This window comes from Humulus lupulus, chromosome 3 (assembly GCF_963169125.1).
Source record: "Humulus lupulus chromosome 3, drHumLupu1.1, whole genome shotgun sequence".
In the NCBI taxonomy this organism is placed as follows: domain Eukaryota; kingdom Viridiplantae; phylum Streptophyta; class Magnoliopsida; order Rosales; family Cannabaceae; genus Humulus; species Humulus lupulus.
Genome location: NC_084795.1, coordinates 275434764 through 275455032, shown reverse-complemented (window position 1 = coordinate 275455032; position 20269 = coordinate 275434764). Strand labels below are relative to the sequence as shown.

General features: G+C 32.3%; 2 protein-coding genes and 1 long non-coding RNA gene across 3 annotated transcripts; 2 read left to right on the top strand and 1 right to left on the bottom strand.

The window, feature by feature from the left end:
- Positions 1–1447: 1447 nt before the first annotated feature.
- Positions 1448–2941, bottom strand: LOC133824366 (mulatexin-like). The gene is made up of 3 exons (XM_062257249.1): positions 2460–2941; positions 2158–2308; positions 1448–2070 (listed from the first exon to the last, which is right to left on the bottom strand). Exons 1-3 carry the CDS (start codon positions 2902–2904, stop codon positions 1746–1748), a joined length of 921 nt encoding a protein of 306 aa, XP_062113233.1. The 5' UTR covers positions 2905–2941; the 3' UTR covers positions 1448–1745.
- A 3573-nt stretch (positions 2942–6514) lies between these two features.
- On the top strand, positions 6515–11424 carry LOC133825732 (mulatexin-like). Its single transcript, XM_062258638.1, has 4 exons — positions 6515–6599; positions 9810–10367; positions 10558–10705; positions 11106–11424. Exons 1-4 carry the CDS (start codon positions 6515–6517, stop codon positions 11422–11424), a joined length of 1110 nt encoding a protein of 369 aa, XP_062114622.1.
- Positions 11425–12896: 1472 nt separating this feature from the next.
- Positions 12897–19137, top strand: LOC133824365 (uncharacterized). The gene is made up of 3 exons (XR_009888514.1): positions 12897–13228; positions 13326–18469; positions 18567–19137. It is a non-coding gene; the product is annotated as an uncharacterized LOC133824365 (long non-coding RNA).
- The last annotated feature ends 1132 nt before the right edge of the window (positions 19138–20269 follow it).

Genomic DNA, 20269 nt, shown 5'->3' with positions numbered 1-20269 from the left:
CTGCTGGAACTGTTCTTCTATCTTTCTCCATATCCCTGCAGGAGTCTCTTCTTTATCCACTAATCTGATGATTGCATCACTTAGATTGAAGATGATAATTCCAGTAGCAGTTTCCAGGTATTTTTTCTGCTGGATCTTGGTTGTATTTTTTGGCCATTCAATAGGTTCTTCCGGAACCCTTAGCAACTATTTTGTTGTGCCAGCAAAGATCTGATCTTTCTCCTCCAAATCCTATAGTCACCTGAGCCATCAAAGTTATCAATGTCAGTCTTAAAACTACTCATTTTGATTATGTTAGAATTTAAATCATAGATAGGGTTAGGAATCTCAGGTTGATCATTCAGTGACACATCCACTAAATCTCCAATGTCATTGTCATCTTCTTGTGGATTCAAACTCCCCTAATTTTGAGGATCAACTTCCTCTGGTCCTTGATTATCAATTTATTCCAGTCTTGCCTGTTAATTGTATCAATTTGTGTCTTGAATCTTGCGGAAGAACCTGGCTCTGATACCACTGTGAGAATTTGCAGCTTCTAACTCCAAGACACAAAAATTAATACACAAAAATTTATGGTAATCTTGCAATTATTTCATGCATCCATGAAAAATGGCAAAAATAAAAAACCCCAAAACATTAAAGGGCCCAGTCCAGCCCAACAAGCAAACCACAAAGTAACACACTGAGTTATTCAACTCAGAACACAGAAATCATAATATCAAGAACACACGCACACATGAACAATAGTGAAAGTTTAGGGTTAGGGTTCAAGAGAATCAAACAGAGGAAGAGAATCTGAACACCAAAATTGATCTCAGAGTTCACCCCAGAACGATGGGCTACGTCTCCGTCAAGCTACCTTAGAGTGCTTGATTATCCACTAGTCACAACAGGTACTACAAGTGATTGCAACAGATTTCAAATCACACACTTTGATTGATAATCTGCTCTTTATTTATTTTCTCTCTGTTTTCTTTTTCCTTTTCTCTCTTACTAACTCTCTTTCTGATCTTTCTTTTGCATGTGATTACAACTGAGCTCCTCCGAGCTTCTCTCTCTAACACTCTTGCTCTAACTCAGCTTACAAGGGATATCTAAAGCTTCTGGTAGTCTTTTTCCAACTTGATCTGTTTTATATATATATATATATATGCTTGAAGAAATAGTCTAGATTGTTGAGCTGAAGTTAATTAGGTCATTCTTGTTTCTTGCTAGATTCTGTTGTAACTGAAAGTTTTTGGAGTCTTTGATTTGAGTGTCTGTACTGGTATTTGGCCTACATGCAAATTTGTAATTTAACCTGTTGTAATTAAACTGAGCTTATAAGGAGATTTACATAACCATACTTACTAAATTCAAATAAATAGGACCCAATTTTGGATTGCACCAATAATGATATGCTACCTACTTATGGTTGTGGTGTACCACCTTAGCAATTCTCATAATATATAATACACAAAAGTTTCTGTAGCTCATTTATTTCATCACATGGATACACACAGAAATAACTGTCTAAAGTTGGCCGCCGGTCCAATGGTCCACTGGTACATGATGACCACTTTAACACAAATACATGATGACCACTTTGACACAAATACATGATGACACAAATACATGATGACCACTGGTACATAATATTACATGATTACATATTGGGTTTCTCATAGATGAAAGGGAGAACTAGAAATGGCAACTACACCATTTATTTTTCTTGAGCTACTATTGTACGTTATGGTGCTTTTGCCTTATATTAGCTTTCCATAACTCACTTTTAACATGTCACAGTACCTCTTATAGTACCCAACACTAGTAGAAACTCTACTATTTTTTTCGAGTCCACTTTGGTCCACTTGAGACTTGCCATTGATTATATTGTCAATCACGAGGTAGCTTGAGACTTGACTATTAGCATTGATCAAAATATCATGGCAGGAAGGCTTACTGTCATGCTTAGTCATCCAAAACCACAAGGCTGTCTTGAATGAAACTACTGGGTCTGTGGCCACCAAATCAGGATTGTTTATCAAATCTACCCCAAGAGCCTTACCAGCAAGCCCGTAGTTGTAGTTGCTGAGACATAAATAATTATAAAAAATGTCAAATTAAGATATAAATTTATGGTGATTAATTAATTAAACGAAGTAGTGAGATACTCACTGAGTTAGTTGGATAGGTCCTCTGCTAATATACTTTTTGCCTGCAGCACAAGGCCACTGAGAGGAGGTGCAGTAATCTTTGCCAGTCGTAGTGTGAGCAGTCGCATTGATATTACAATATCCCCATGCATGTGGATCACTAGAATCGTAACCTGTCCAAACAAAGCATATTTATACATAGTTTTTTTGGATGGGTACGTAGTATTAATTTTTCAACAAATATGAACACATGCATATATAAGCTTTGTATTATTGGTATAGTGTATATATACAGACTTGTTTTTTACGTATATATGTAGTTACCAGTTGTTACTTGAGATGTTTGACCAAAGAAAGCAGAGAGCTCCCTCTTACGAGTTGAAACATCTCCAGTAGTAGCAAAACCAGGAAAGGATTCAGTAGCTGTGATGAAAGCCTCGTAACTATAGAATCCCTGGCTTTGGCAATCAATTCTATGCTTAAACATTTTGCTGTAAAGTGATTTGCTGATAATTTTGGTTACAGCATTATGACGAGGGAGACCACCAGTTAGTGCAGCAAACCAACACATGTATCGGCAGTTTCCGCCGCTGCAGTAACCAGATCCGCCACCGCAATAGTTATGGATACTGCAACACCTTCCTTCATTACATGGAGGATTGCCCAGACTAGGACCACATGTGTGATCAGCTCTTTCGTCTGCATAAACGATTCCAAGGCATAATATAGCCAAAGAAAATATGATGATAAGGTTGCTCAAGCACTTCATTTTTCTTTGTTTGTGGGATGAGAAGCACTTTGACTTACATGGCTATTTATGGGTGAGCGTTAGTAGGTATTTGTGTTATTTTGCAATCAACATGTGATATTTTTGTCATTGACATTTTCCACACATTATTGGTCTCATTTGTTCAAAATACACACCAAACAAAAAATATCTCAATTGTTTTGAAAGTATTCTGACTACATTATTTATTAAGAGCCAATGTTATTAAAACTCGTAATTATTATTAGTCCTAGTTTAGTTTTCTTAGTGATGATATTTGGCATCTTAAGATACCCAACACTATATTAGGTGTTATTATGTGATTAGTTAGTGATACATCATAATACTTATTAAATTCAAATAAGTTGGACCCGATATTGGATTGCACTAATAGCGATATGTCACTTCTTTGTGGTATTGGACACTAGTAATGTCCCAAAGCAATTCTCTATTTTTTTAATGAATATTTATCTTCCAAGAACAAAGATTAATTAAGTTAAAAATCACTAGGTACATAATTTATTAATCATTTTTGCAAGTACTCATGTGTGTCTATTAAGCATTCAAAATAATATTTTAACAATATAATAAGAGAATTGCTAAGGGGCACCACTGGTATCCAACACCACAAGGAACATATCACTATTGGTGCAATCCAATATCGTGTCTCACACATTTTAATTTAATAAGTATTATGAAGTAGCACTAACCAATTATATGGTGTCAATTCATGTAGAGTTAAACACCCATTAAAGTGTCAAATAACAATACTTAATGTGTGATTGAGTCAATAATATAACACTAAAATTACTTATAGTGATTTAGCTATAGCCTATATCAATATTGTCCTGAATTATTTGTCCTTTTTATTATTGCATTTCTAAAACGAAAAAGATTTTACTTATAAAGCGTTCTTTTATATGTATTAATATTAATAATAATCCACGCATTATTACTTGGAAATTAAGAACAACATATGTTATTGAAAACAACGGCTTCACACGAGTGAGTGCATTATGTTACAATTAATATTCTTAAACTATAAGTTAAACTTATAAAATCCATAACTATTGTTAGAAATTTCCAACTAGGTCCCAATTTGAACCAAAATCCACGAAATCTAACATACTACAAACTAATACTAGATATTGCTACTACTACTACTATCTAACTAGCTAAGTAAAATTCTGGGACTCTACAATTCTCTCATACTTAAAAGAATTTCGTCCTCGAAATTTACTTATCAAACAATTCCGGATACCGATCTAACATGTCTTCCTCTAACTCCCACATTGCCTCCCGTTCAGAACTATTTCTTCATAGGATCTAACTAGCTAAGTAAAATTCTGGGACCTTACATCTTTATATATATACTAGATATAAACAACATGCAATATGCATGTTTGCTTAGTTTTATTTATAGAATTTATTAATTATTTTTATTAAATTTATATTAATGTCATATAAATTTAAAATAAATATCCTATTTTAATTAAATAATTTATTTATTTTTGTTCAAGTTCATGTTTGTTCTAGTTTTTGAATTTGGGAGTGACAACAAGAGATTGTATATTATATGTTTAATGTAATATTAAATATTATAGGTGAATTTTAAATTTAAGTTTCTTGCTAGTTTTTTTTTTTTTTAAAAAAAACAATTTGTTGCTAATTTACAGTATATTGTATTATATGTTTAATATGATATTATTATAATAAGTGAATTTAAGTTTAATTAAATTTTATTTAAGTTATCAAACATAATGATTTTATTATTTTTAAATAATTATTATTGTAAAATATCTCAAAAATATCATATTTTAATTTGTTTAATTATTTATTATTTTAAAATAATTATTATTGTAAAATATCTAAAAAATATTATATTTTAATTTGTTTAATTATTTATTATTTTTAAATAATTGTCATTGTAAAATATCTAAAAAAATATCATATTTTAATTATTTATTTTATTTAAGTTTAAGTGTTTACAAACTATTGTTATATATAAGAATATTCTGTTAAATATAAGAATATTCCGTTAAAGTTAACATTAAAAAAAATAAAAAAACTGTTAAAACCAAGAATTTTCGTTATCTACACACTTATTATATAGAAAAGATATAGATATAGATATAGATATTTATTAATTATTATTATTATTATGTTTTTATGATTGTCATATAAATTTCAAATAAATAAAAAATATTATATATAAACGAATGACATCAACATATTAAAAGAAAAATTAAATCAAAATATTGTTTATAGTTTATATATATATAATAACATTTTAGGTCACAAACTACCATATTTAAGGTAGAAAATATTCATGAGTGGAGAAGAAACTTGTTTATTCTTGAGATAAGATAAATGTTATTATAATTTCTTATGTAGTTACACAATCATACAATTTATATACACATGACGCTTATATATAATATATTTACAATGTTTATGAATATATAATTTTATAAGTTAGAAAAAAAAAACATGATTCCTTTTAAATATAATTGATAAATTTTTTAATAAAAATTAAGATTATGTATTATATATTATTATAATATTTAAATTTATATTGATATAATTTTTAAATATCTAGTCTTGCATTAGAAATTATTATAATATTTGAATTCATATTAATATAATTACAAAATATTTATTCTACCTAAATTTTATAAAAATTAAGATTATATATTCTTATAATAATAAAATAATAATAATATTTTATAAGATTTGAATTTATATTAATATAATTACTAAATATCTAGTTTTGTATTATATATTTATAATAATGAAATTGTACAATATTTAAATTTATACTAATATAATTATTAAATATGTAATCTTCTATTAAATATTATTATAATAATAGTATTTTATAATATTTTAATTTATATTAATATAATTAATAAATATCTATTTTTAATTTATTTTTAAAGATATATTTTGTTAAATATTTAGAATATTTTGTTAAAATTAATAAAAGACTCGTTAAAACAAAAAAAAAATGTTAAATATATATAATGTGTTTTAAGTATTTATCTTTTTTTTCGTAATTTTTTTTCTATTTTTTGATATAATTTTGTTTTCTTAAAATTTTTATACATGCTCTCTGTTCTTCATGAGAAACTTCTAATATCGAGTGCCGTTAAGATTCCATATTTTTTTTTAAATTCCGTTAAGATCGATATCATTTAAGGAATATAATTCTTCTTCTTTTTTTATTTAGAAATAAGAATAATTATGTGGCAAGTCGATGACATGAATTGTAGATATGATGCCTAACATTATCGACTATTCACGATAAGAAATAATTCCACGGTCCCCATATATACTCTGTACATAGTAAACAAAACAGTAGGACCGTTTTCAATAATTCTAATTGAATTCACAATATTTTTTATTATTTATTTTCTTCAAAGGATGTTAACATCAAAAAAATTGAAGTTAAATATTTAAGTTTTAAGAAATTTTCCATGAATGACAATTTTGAAAGGTTGCGATTAAGACAATACTGTGATGATCATAGATTATTCTTTGAGCAGCAAACCATAACTATATATATATATATGTGCGTGAGAAAATAACCCTTCATTCCATGACATTCTTAAAAATGGTAATGCTGGATCTAATCAACTCCCAACTTATTATGGTAATTTTAGTGATAGTTGGAGAGACCAATACAGTTGGGTGGCCAGGTTAGCACCCCTCGTCGCTTCTGTACCCGAAACAGACGCGCTACCCAGCGCGTAACCTTGTCTCGTCTACCCCTTACTACAAACAAAAAGCAAACGGAAATGTACGATTAGGGGTTCCTCCCGAGACTACGGTCTCGTTCGAGTGCCGCATCACAGTCCCGTATCCATTCCAAATTTTTTTTTTTCGTTGGAGTTATATAGGCACACTCAACTTCTCTTTTCTTTGTCCAACCTGATGCCTGAACTTTGAGGCGCTCGGCTGCAGCGAGTGCGGAAGCCCAGTCCTTCACTTATTGGCAACTCTAGCTCCGCCCACTTTTTGAGTTCACGAGAAGAAGAGTCGATCCTTCTCCCCCATCTCGGTGACGTCCAACATCGACGGTTGTGCATGGGATATATATACTCTATACTTTTATGAAACAAAAAAGTGTATCACCTAAAAAAACATTATAAGTAATAAATATCTTCTCATTTCTCTCCCATTGTCCATTAATATGATTATTAATTTTCTAATATTTACTTTTTCTTTATTGCCCAAAACAATACTTGGTAAGATTATTTCCTCAGCGGCCGGGTGTGTTGAGATTTGATGTCATTTTGGGTGGTCTTGGTGGATTTGGTTTGTCTAATAATGGTGGGTATCACCTTTCTCTTTTGAAGGTTTTTGTCATATTTTGATATGATATTTTCCTATGCTCAGATGATTAAGTGGTGTCTTACCCTGTCAATTTGGGTTCGTCTAGTTAGATTGATTAAAGGTGGTTCTCTGATACTGCTTCTGTTTGTGGGATTTTAGAATAGTTTTCTCCATTGATGTAATGCCTTCTCTTGTCATTCTATATTCTAAACAACTTGATTAGTCATTGTTGGTCATCATTTTATGAGAAATGTATTTGTTCTTTGAACATTTTAGAGCCTATGTACGTACAGGACTTCAGTACCTTTAATTAAGGTGAAAAAAATGTCATTATATAATAGTATTAGAGATAGGGAGTAAGACCAAAAAAAAAAGTGGGACAAATTAACTTATAAAAATCATCAAGTGATAGAAAAGAAAGAAAAATTATAAGATTTCAATTCAACCCTAGAGCCAGGCCTAAAACACATTAATAAGGAGTCTTCCTATCGAAAGAGTGGGTCCTTGCGATTGTGTCATTTTTTTTAATTGGCCAAAGGTGTGGGAAACACATTGTTCTTTTTTAAAATATTTCTCCTAATCTCTAATATATATATATATATATATATTAATCATATTATTCACCCGCCATGACTATGAAAACCGTTCTCCAAATAAAAATCCCACCATCTAAGATATTCTTTGGAATCACTGCCTCTCCACTGGGTAAACCACTCAGCAAAGAATTAATTAATTAGTAAGAATTAATTATATTGGGAATACCACTCTAAAAACACCCATATTGGTGCGCTTATTCTTTTCAGTTATAATAATATATATGAGAAGGCTCATTTGTTTTATACTTTCTTATTAATTGGCATTAAGGGAAATAAAGCCTTTTTTTTTTCTTAACATGAGAGCATAATATATATTTATTGATGATCGATATGGGCAAAAATATTAATCGGGCTGTGAACACTGTAACTAAAGGAAATGGATATTATATATATATATATATTTATATTAATAATAATTAGTAGTTGTTGTAATGGGAAAAGAAATGGGGAATAAAGCTGGGAACACTGCAACTAATGGAATTGGATGTAAGGGATCAATATCCAAATATATAATTTATAAATTGATAGATGTGAGTTTTGATCTCATTTATAAATAGTGTAACATCACGTAGCTTTTCTTTATGTTGTATTCATGACTAGATTGATCACATGCATATTTTAGGTATGTAGATAAAATTTACTTATATTTTTCCTGAATAATCTTATTACTGTATTATTATTTATCATAATATTTTAATAAATAGTAAAGATCCTATTGCTAATATGGAGAATGAGCAAGATATACCATGACATATTTGGAAACAAATTAACATGGCAATTTATTTTACCATTTTCTCAAAGTTTACCCATTTCTTAATTAATTAAAAAAAAGTCAGTTTTGTTTGTTATATATAGAGTAAATAATAACTGAAATACTGAATGTTTACAAAATATTGTGTTGTTATATTTTTTTGTGATAAATATACTTAATATTTTCAAAATATTGTACTTTTATACTTAATTTTTTATTATTTTAAGAAATAATAAAAAAGTGAATGAAAAATATAAGTTTTTAATTATTATTTAAATTTTATATTATTTTCACTTTCTTACTTTTTCTCAAAATAATTATTTTAATAAAAAAATCATTTAAAATTTTAAAATTAATAAAAAAATTATTTAATATTAAAATATAATTAAAAACTTATATTCTCCTTCATTTTTTTTTTAAATATAGGTTCCTAATTATTATTTTTATTAATTTTAGAATCTTAAATTAATTTTTTTTTATTATTTTGAGAAAGAATAAAAAGTGAAAATAATTTAAGATTTTAAAATGACTTAAAATTATATATTTTTCATTCACTTTCTTATTATTTATCAAAATAAAAAAAAAGAAATAGATCTAAAGGTATTACATTAAAAAAAAATTAGGTATAAAACTACAACGTTTTAAAAACAGTAAGCATATTTACCAAAAAAAATGAGTATAAAAATATAATATTTTGCAAATATTAGTTATAATAATCGCTATTTAAGCTATTTAATAGAATATTATAAAAAGTGAAAAAGTCATTTAATTATTTCTCTCATTCTAATTTATTCTCTCTATATATCTCTTTAATAAAAAGTATTTATAAATTACGCTGAGTCAAGAGATATAGTATTTTCATTAGAAATAGAGTCGAGGAAAAAAAAACGATAAATGAATGTGCACTTGCGCAAGTGCATCTTTCAAAGTTATGTGACATTTATAATGACAAAACAAGACCTTTTATCAATTGGTTTTCAATATGAAACACGAAACAGCTAATGAGGTACAATAACGAAGCCAAATTAATTTAATAATACCTCATGTACATACTTTTGCAAAATAACAAAAAAATACCATGACCTACTCGATCTATAAATAGCATTTAGTTTTCTGATCCACTAAACCACACTCATTCTAAAGTATATCCTCGTGCAAAATTTGTGATGTGAAGTTAAGCATTCTAATAATATTCTTTTCACTCTTTTTTCATTCTGTTTGGATAGAGTTTGTCTCCGCAGATTATCCTCGATGTGGAAAGGTTGCACGTGGTGCTTTATGTCCAAATAATCTTTGTTGTAGCATTTTGAGCTTATGTGGTAGCACATTATTGCACTGTACCATTGGTTGCCAAAGCCCACCTCCGAGCCCTCCTCCACCAAGCCCACCACCTCCGAGCCCAGAAAGACCAGATAGTAGATGTGGCCCTGATTTTGGAAACACTCCATGTAATACAGAAAGGTGTTGTAGTAGATTTTGGTTTTGCGGTAGCACCACGGATTTTTGCCAAGGTTCAAATTGCAGATCCCAATGTGGGAAGAGTGCGCGTCGAGGTTTGCACGAAGATGACAATAGTGTTGATGCTACAAGCAACATTATTAATGAAACACTTTTTAACAAAATGTTTAAGCATAGAAAAGATTGTCCAAGTCAAGATTTCTATAACTACAATTCTTTTATCATTGCTACTGCCTCTTTTCCAAGTTTCGGTACAACTGGTGATGTGGCAACTCGTAAAAGAGAGCTCGCAGCTTTCTTTGCTCAAACCTCTCAAGCAACCACAAGTTAGTTCATTATGAATATATAGTTATTGCACGTTAAAATCATATACTACATTCTTCGTTAATTCTGTATTTTTTTCAAAATATAGTGGGGTTAATTAAAGTACGTATAATAATATTACTAGTTGCTTTTTGTTATACATTTGTTATGTCAGTTAATTGCATATAATTGTATGATTATTAATTTATGTAGGAGAACAGACAGATTCGACAGATCCATATGCATGGGGATATTGTTATGTCAATAGAACTACCACTGAGAATTATTATTGTACATCTTCTCAATGGTCATGCGCTTCTGGCAAATATTATTATAGTCGAGGACCCATTCAGCTTACTCAGTAAGTATATATCATTCCATATTCATCATATAAATTTTTTATTTCTAAAACAAATAAATACTACAATATCCATATATGTCTAGATAAATTAATCTTTTGTTTTTCATTTACAATCTATTAGAAAACTGTTTTTCATGAATATAATAACATTTCACCAACTTATCATGCACTATATTAATATTGCACACATGGAATAGCTCTTACAGTTTATACAATTCGGTGCATATTTGAACTTTTTTACATATATATAAATTATCTATCTGAGAAAGTTTCTTTCGCATATATGTGTTTGTACTTATGTATATACACATTACCCTTCTTTCGTTTTACTTAGCATTGGATTTAACACTACTTGATTATATATATATACATACTGGAATGATGATTATTCTTTGAGCAGCAACTACAACTATGGGCTTGCCGGTGATGCACTAGGAATAGACTTGATAAACAACCCTGATCTTGTAGCAACAGACCCAATTGTATCATTTCAAACTGCCATATGGTTCTGGATGACTCAACACGACAATAAACATTCATTCCATAATATTATTACCAATGAAAATTCTGAACCCAATGAACTCCCAAATTATAATAATTTCAATGATGGTTTGAGACACCAAAGTGATTTCTGTATTGGTACAAACATCGTTGGGTTCTATAAAAGGTTTTGTGACATGTTAGAAGTGAGCTATGGTGTATTTGGAACTAGTATTTGAATCATCATGTCCTCTATGATTGATTAGAAGGAATAAGAAAGAAAAACAAATAGTGGTTCTGGTAAGCTTATTATTAGTTATTACTGTTTATATAATTTCTGTTGCATCCGTAACAAACGGTGCTCTGCTTATTGTATGGACGTTAGCTTTAATTAATAAATGAGCCACTTAATATTAATTAGCTACATAATTCCTCCATTTTTATTTAATTTTGCATTATTATTAATAATTTATTTATGAATTATTATAGAATAATTAAGAGTAAATACGGACCCATCTTGTGCTGTGCAAAAATTCGACTCTCTGTTTCGTTAAACAATAGTTCAGACCTATATTTTATAAAATTTAATAAAACCCGATTTCCCTAAAATATTTTCTTACTATGACTAAAATTTCCCCGAGCTTTATTAATTAAATAATTAATAAAAAATATAATTTAAATAAAGAATGAATTATATTATTTAAAAAATTAAAAAATAAATAAAAATTATTTTAAGTAATAGAAAATTAACACAATAACATTAATAGAGACTAAAACTAAATCAAAATCTAAATCAGATAAAATTAAAAGCTATAACTAAAAATTCAAATGGGTCTTCTCTTCTTCTTCTTCTTCTTCTTCTTTTGCAGATGTGCGATGGATGGGCTAGGTGCAGGTATGCTCGGTAACAGATCGGATGACGACGAACAGGCTCGTGCCATTCAGAGAAATGGGCAATGGAATCTAGGATGGACTCGCTAGATTGGGGGCTGAGCTCGTCGAATCCTTGAGTGATGTCGTTGTTGGATTTGGAGGCTAGGCGCTGAAGTCATTGTCAATGGCTCGTGGGATCTGTGGCTGGTTGGATCTAGGTGTCCTTGGGACAAGCTTATCTAAAAAATTTCTATTTTTGTTTTGTTTTTAGATAAGTGGAAAATGTCGTAAAAGGAGGGAATGTAAATAAGGAATACTTCGTAATTATATTAATGCTCCTTGAGTAAATATTGAATACAGTGTTACGATAAATATACAAAACAGAGAATGATTTAGAATAGGATAAGGACGTGAGCTGTCCTAGACAGCACTACACATATTGTGGAAAATCATGGTGGTGACATGTGTACCATGAGAATATTATCAGTACTTTGTAACGGTTATTTGATTATAGGTGAGCTTTTTTTCATGACGCTTTTGGTATGCTTCTTCAACTCCTTCCCTCAAGCTGAGCTGTGGTGGTGTGGATATAGTCATCTTTTCCTTCAATTGGTGAAAATGTTGAATAGTCAAGGGCTTAGTGAATACGCCAGCTACTTGTAAGTTTGTTGGCACATATCGTATCTTTACCTCTTTATTATGAACTTTGTCTGTGTAGGGATTTTACTAAACTGTCCCTACACAACTCACACAATCAATTAGCAACACAAGGTCTCAAGTGACCTTTCTTTGACCTGGTACAAGCACACACGTATCAAGCACGTGTACACAGCAGAATTGTTTAGCTTTATATATATATATATATATCTAACCCTAAGTATTTGTTCTTGCAGGTTTGAGCAATCTTCGAAGAACACAGCAATCAATAGACAAAAAATTAGGGATATTTATATATATTCAAGAAACACACATCAGATGCAAGTATAGATTCAAGTAAAAGAAAGAAAGTAGAGAGAGAAGAAGAACACAGAGGAATTTATAGAGGTTCACCCCAAAATTGGGGCTAATCCTCTTTGAGCTCGCCTCAGAGAACAATGGAGCTCAATCTGCACTAACAGTGATCTTTGGTTACAATATACTTGAAGATTCCAGTCACAGTAACATCAACAGGTAATCTTCTTCTTCTTCCTCCTTTGTTTCTACTCAATTTCTTACTAACAGAGAAACCTAGCTCTATCTCTCATAAACTCTCCTTTTCCTTTTTCAGAAAAATCACTCTCAAGCTCTGGCTTTTTCCGATTACAAGATGAGATCTATTTTCTCTCTCAGCTTTGCCTTTTATATATATTACATATAGAGAAAAAAAAAAAAAAAAGAATAAAGAATAGACTGAGTACAACTGTAATTCTGTTTAGAATAAAGGAAAAAATCTGTTAGAGCCAAATTGGCTGAGCTGGAACTTGAGTCTGTTGTAACTGATTTTTTTGTATTTAACTTGATTTGATGAATATGGCTCTATGCGAGAATTTGTCTTCCAACAATTTCCACCCAAGTTCTCATATAGAGTCAACATCTTAGTGCATCAGTTCTCTGAGGGTCTTAACTCTGTAACCTGCCCTTTAACCTCCTGTATCGACCCCTAGCAAATTCATACAATGTTTGAATTTGTGAAGGGTCACAATTTTAGTACCTATGTCTGCAGGGTTTTCTTCTGTAGGGACTTTCTTTATGTTCACTAGCCTCTGTGTCACCTTATCCCTTATAAAATGGAACTTTATTTCTACATGCTTAGTCCTATCATGAAAGACAGGATTTTTACACAAGTGAATGCAACTCTGGCTGTCAGAGTAAATAGTAGGTGTACCTTTAGTTTTGGTGATTTCTTCCATGAGTCCCTGTAACCAGATTGCTTCTTTAATGGCCTCTGTTACTGCTATGTATTCTGACTCAGTAGTTGATAGAGCTACTACAGGTTGAAGTTGTACCTTCCAGCTTATACAACATCCGTCAATCATAAAATAATAGGCTGAAGTAGATCTCCTGTTGTCCTTGTCCCCTGCGAAATCTGCATCACTATACCCTTCAATCTCTAATTTGGTATTTTGCTTTCTGTAGACTAGTCCAACTTTAGCTGTACCCAAAAGATATCTAAATGTCCATTTCATAGCAAGCCAGTGCTCTTTTCCTGGGTTGGCCATATATTTACTTAGGATACTCATAGCATGGGCTAGGTCAGGTCTTGTACATACCATAAGATACATGACAGATCCTACAGCATTAGAGTAAGGCACATTACTCATATATTCTGTCTCTTCTTTTGTGGTAGGACACTGAGCTTTTGACAACTTATGTTGACTAGTTATTGGCTGTTTGGTAACTTTAGCACCTTTCATGGAAAACTTTTCAATCACCTTGTATATGTAGTCTTCTTGACTTAAGGTCAGCTTCCCTTTATCTCTGTCTCGTTTAATGCTCATTCCCAGGATTTTAGTTGCAGCACCTAGGTCCTTCATCTCGAATTCTGCCTTTAGGAGGTTCTTCAAATTTTCAATTTTGGCCTTTTCTTTGCTTATAAGTAACATATCATCCACATACAGTAACAAATAGGTAGCTGTAGTAATATTAGACCCCTTAAAGTATAAGCAGGTATCATAGTAGCTTTTTCCAAACCCTTGCTTTGACATAAATGTATCAAACATTCTATTCCATTGCCTTGGTGACTGTTTTAACCCATATAAAGACCTTTCTAGTTTGCAAACTAAGTCCTCATGCCCTTTCTTTATGAAACCTTTAGGCTGCTCCATATAAATGTCTTCTTCTAATTCTCCGTGAAGGAAAGCAGTGGTGACATCCATTTGTTCCACTTCTAAGTCAAACTGAGTTGATAAAGCTAGCATAACTCTAATAGTCTTATACTTGACAACTGGAGAAAAAATTTATGTGAAGTCAATCCCTTCCTTTTGAGTGAACCCCTTAGCAACTAACCTTGCCTTGAATCTACATGGTTCCCCTTTGTTTGTACCTTCCTTTAGCTTGTATAACCATTTGCAAGCTATAATACTTTTCCCTTTAGGCTTTCTAGTTAATTTCCATGTAGAGTTTTTCAGTAGTGACTTCATTTCCTCTTCCATGGCTCTCTTCCATTGGGCAGAGTTTCGGTCCTTGATGGCTTCTTCATAAGAGTTAGGCTCACTACAACTAATTTCCATGGCACTTAGAAAAGCATAGGCCATAACTTCATTCCAAGCATTGAAACTAAACCTTTGAGTGGGTTTGGAGACTCTTTTAGCTCTGTCTCTGGTCAGTTGATATTCACATAAATTTTCAGTCTCTTCTTGATGTTGTTCATGATCTGCATTAGTCTCTGTGTGTTCCTCATTAGGTGGTTCCACCTGAATCTGATCTGCCTGAACTTGTTCTTCAAGAACTGGTTCCACCTGATTGATGTCGGGTTCATTATTTATGGGTTCATCTTGACCTTTTTCTGGTGGTAGAATAATAGAGCTTCCTGCAAGGTTAGTATCCAAAATATCTGCACCAGAATTTTTGTTAGATAAGCAAGGAAAAATATTTTCATTGAAAATTATATCTCTGCATATGATAATTTTAAAACCACCTTTTTCCTTTACCCAAAGCCTATATCCCTTAACACCCTCGGGATAGCCTAGGAACACACATTTCACAGCTCTAGGTTCCAATTTTCCCACATTTTGGTGTGCATAAGCAACACAACCAAAGACTCTAAGGTGAGACAGGTCTGGAGGTTTTCCTGACCATTTTTCTTCTGGTGTCTTTAGTTCTATAGCACTAGAGGGACACCTATTAATTAGATAAGTTGCTGTCATCACAGCTTCTCCCCAAAAAACCTGAGACAGACCTGAATTGAAAAGCATACACCTAGATTTATTAAGAATGGTTCTATTCATTCTTTCAGCTACCCCATTTTGTTGGGGTGTAAGCCTGACTGACCTGTGCCTCAAAATACCATTGTCTCTGCAATAAGAGTCAAATAAATCATTGCAAAACTCTAGGCCATTGTCAGTCCTTAAAACCTTAATTTTCTTATTCGTTTGATTTTCCATTAAGATTTTCTAATGAACAAATTTCTGGAAAGCATCACTTTTATGTTTAAGTAGAAAAACCCAAACTTTCCTAGAGTAGTCATCCACTATAGACAAAAAATAAGAACAACCCCCATGAGTGCTAGTTTTTTCTGGTCCCCACAAATCAGCATGCAAATATTCTAAAATTCCTCTAGACTTGTGTGTACCAGTTTTAAATTTAAGTCTATGATGCTTCCCTAAAATGCAATATTCACAAAAATCAACTTTAGTTACCTTATCCTTACCTAGAAGGTTTTGTTGACTGATTATTTGCAATCCTTTCTCACTAATATGGCCTAGCCTCCTGTGCCATAGTGTTGCCTTATCATCTTCTGGTGAGATAGCCACAGTTGAGTTGCATTTTGCAACTGGTTCTCCACACAAATAATACAGTCCTTCACTTTTCTTCCCTTTCATAATTACCATTGAGCCTTTGCATAATTTGATTTGCCCATCCTTGATTTTGCTTTCTACATGCAAGTCATCAAGAACACTTAGTGAAATCAAATTTCTAGCAAGTTTAGGAACATACCTGACATTTGTTAGTGACCTAATTATTCCATCAAACATTCTGAAACTGACAGTCCCAGATCCTTCTATCTCACATGTCTGGTTGTTTCCCAAAATTACTTTCCCTCCACTTGCTTCCCTGAAATCAGAAATTATAGACTTGTTATTAGTCATATGAAAAGTACAACCTGAGTCTATGATCCAGTCATTATTAAATGTGGCAGCAGCTACATAAACTTCTCCACTCTCATATCCATCGGTGAGATTTGCATTTTGTTGATCATTCTTGTGTTTTGATGAATAAAAATCTGACTTCTGGGTATTTCTTTCTTGATTTTCTGATTTGTATTTGTTCTTTCTTTGCCACAAATAGCAGTCTCTTTTCATATGTCCAGGTTTACCACAGTGATAACACCCTTGTGTGTCATTAGGACCTCTTGAACTAGACCTCCCTCGATCATGATGCCCAGTTCCTTTGTGATAACTTTTGCTTATACTTCTCCCCTTGTTGTGCCAAGGCTTTCTTTGACTAGTGCTTCCTCTGCTGAGATTCAGTTCCCCATTTGAACTTCCCAATTTTTCAGTTTTCATTTCCAAATCCTTGGACTTAAGAGCTGATATAACCTCTTCCAAAGTTATTGATGTTCTCCCATATTTGATGGCTGTTTTGACTTCTCTGTATGATTCTGGAAGTGAATTAAGAATGATGATAGCTTGATTTTCATCACTGAGAGCCTCATTTTCCCCTGAGTTTGCTAGCTCAATATGCATTCTAAGAAACTCATCAAGATTCTGTTCTAATGACTTTGAATGACTCATCTTGTATCCAAAAATTCTTTCTTTAAGAAAAATCTTGTTTGTCAAAGATTTCTGTTGAAATTGTTCTTCTAGCTTTTTCCAAATCTTTGCAGGTGTTTCCTCTTTATCAACTAATCTGATTATAGCATCAGATAGGTTGAAAATGATGAGTCCAGTAGCTGTTTCAAGATACTCTTCCTGTTGTATCTTTGAGGTATTTTCTGGCCATTCAATTGGGTCCTCCAACACCCTTAGCAGTTTTTGTTGTGCAAGTAAAGACCTTATCTTCCTCCTCCAGATTCTATAGTCACCTGAACCATCAAATTTATCTATATCAGCTTTAACATTACTCATTATATCAGTATTAATATCTAAAGTAATTTGAGTTAGAATGTTCTCAGCCAAGTTTTCCAGAGGAATGTCTTCGAATTCTTCAGAGTTGAATCCAGGCACTTGGGGATCTTTCTCCTCCAGCCTTGCTAGTTGATTTTATCACTTTGTGTGTCTGAAACTTCCAGCCAAAGAACCTGGCTCTGATACCACTGTAGGGATTTTACTAAACTGTCCCTACACAACTCACACAATCAATTAGCAACACAAGGTCTCAAGTGACCTTTCTTTGACCTGGTACAAGCACACACATATCAAGCACGTGTACACAGCAGAATTGTTTAGCTTTATATATATATATATATATCTAACCCTAAGTATTTGTTCTTGCAGGTTTGAGCAATCTTCGAAGAACACAGCAATCAATAGACAAAAAATTAGGGATATTTATATATATTCAAGAAACACACATCAGATGCAAGTATAGATTCAAGTAAAAGAAAGAAAGTAGAGAGAGAAGAAGAACACAGAGGAATTTATAGAGGTTCACCCCAAAATTGGGGCTAATCCTCTTTGAGCTCGCCTCAGAGAACAATGGAGCTCAATCTGCACTAACTGTGATCTTTGGTTACAATATACTTGAAGATTCCAGTCACAGTAACATCAACAGGTAATCTTCTTCTTCTTCCTCCTTTGTTTCTACTCAATTTCTTACTAACAGAGAAACCTAGCTCTATCTCTCATAAACTTTCCTTTTCCTTTTTCAGAAAAATCACTCTCAAGCTCTGGCTTTTTCCGATTACAAGATGAGATCTATTTTCTCTCTCAGCTTTGCCTTTTATATATATTACATATAGAGAAAAAAAAAAAGAAAAAAAAAGAATAAAGAATAGACTGAGTACAACTGTACTTCTGTTTAGAATAAAGGAAAAAATCTGTTAGAGCCAAATTGGCTGAGCTGGAACTTGAGTCTGTTGTAACTGATTTTTTTGTATTTAACTTGATTTGATGAATATGGCTCTATGCGAGAATTTGTCTTCCAACAGTCTGTGATATAGTGTACGTTAGTTTCGACATGTTTAGTTCTTGAGTGAAAAACCAGCTTGTCTGCAAGTTGCTTGGCCCATGAATTGTGACCATAGAATCCCTGGACTTGGTAATTGAATGCCTATTTCAGTGAGCAGAGATTTGAGCCAAGATACTTCTTTGGAAGCTTGAGCTAGTGCCCTGTATTCTGCTGCAGTGCTAAAATGTGCTACAGACCTTTGTTTCTTTGAGCTCCGTGCAACTAGATTGCCTAAAAAATACATGCAATATCTAATGGTTGATTTTCTTACATCCATAAAACTGGCCCAATTAGAATTGCAATATCCCTCAAGACTGAGTTGTTGAGCCAGTGCAAAGCAAATTCCCTGCCTAAGTGTACCCTTTATGTATCGAAGTATTCTTTTACACGTAGTCCACTATAATGTCATGGGTGACTGCATGTAGTGGCTGAGTTAATTGATGACATATGCAATTTTAGGTCTACTCGATGTTAAGTATTGGAGTGCACCTAGTATAGTTCGATATCGAGCTGGTTGATCAAATAATGCACTATCATTTATGGACAACTTATCACTTTGGTTCTTCAGTGTGGCACATTGTTTGGAATCAAGCATGTTTATCAGCTATATACTTGGTTTAGGACAAATGAATCCCATATGGCCCCCTTTTTGTCTGAAAGCCAAGGAAGTAAGAGACGTGACCCAGATATTTGAGAGAAATTTATTATCGAGAATTGTGATGACATTTTGAATAAGCTTGGGGTCGGTTCCCGTAACCAAGATATCGTCGACGTATATAAGTATAAGAAGCAAGGCATTGTTGTGTTTTTCGATTAACAGAGAGTTATCCGACTGAGAATTATGAAAGTCAATACTAATAAGAAACTGACGAAGAATGTTGTACCATGATCGAGGAGCTTGTCGAAGACCATATAGAGCTCGATTTAGCTTGCCACAACTTTAGGATTAGAAGGATTGAGTAAGCCTTCATGTTTCCACATATACACTTGTTCAGTGAGTGTGACATTCAAGAAGTCATTATTGACATCAATTTTCTGAATTTACCAATTGTATGTAACAGCAAGTGTAAGGAAAATGTGGATGGTTGACACTTTTACCATTGGACTAAAAGTTTCTAGAAAATCGATGTCGGGTACTTGTTGGAAACCTTTTGCCACCAATCATGCTTTTAGCCTATCGATGTGACCATTTGGTTTGTGTTTGACTCTAAATTTCCATTTATTTTAGACAATATGCATGTTTGGGTCTAGTTGAACAAGGGACCATGTATTTTTGCGCATGAGTGCATTATATTCCTCTAGCATGGCTTGTTTCCAAGTGGGTTGAGTGAGAGCATCTGCTGCGGTTGTAGCTGTGGGAATTGTAACTGTGTTAGAAAAGGCATGAGGTGAAGTGATGATGGC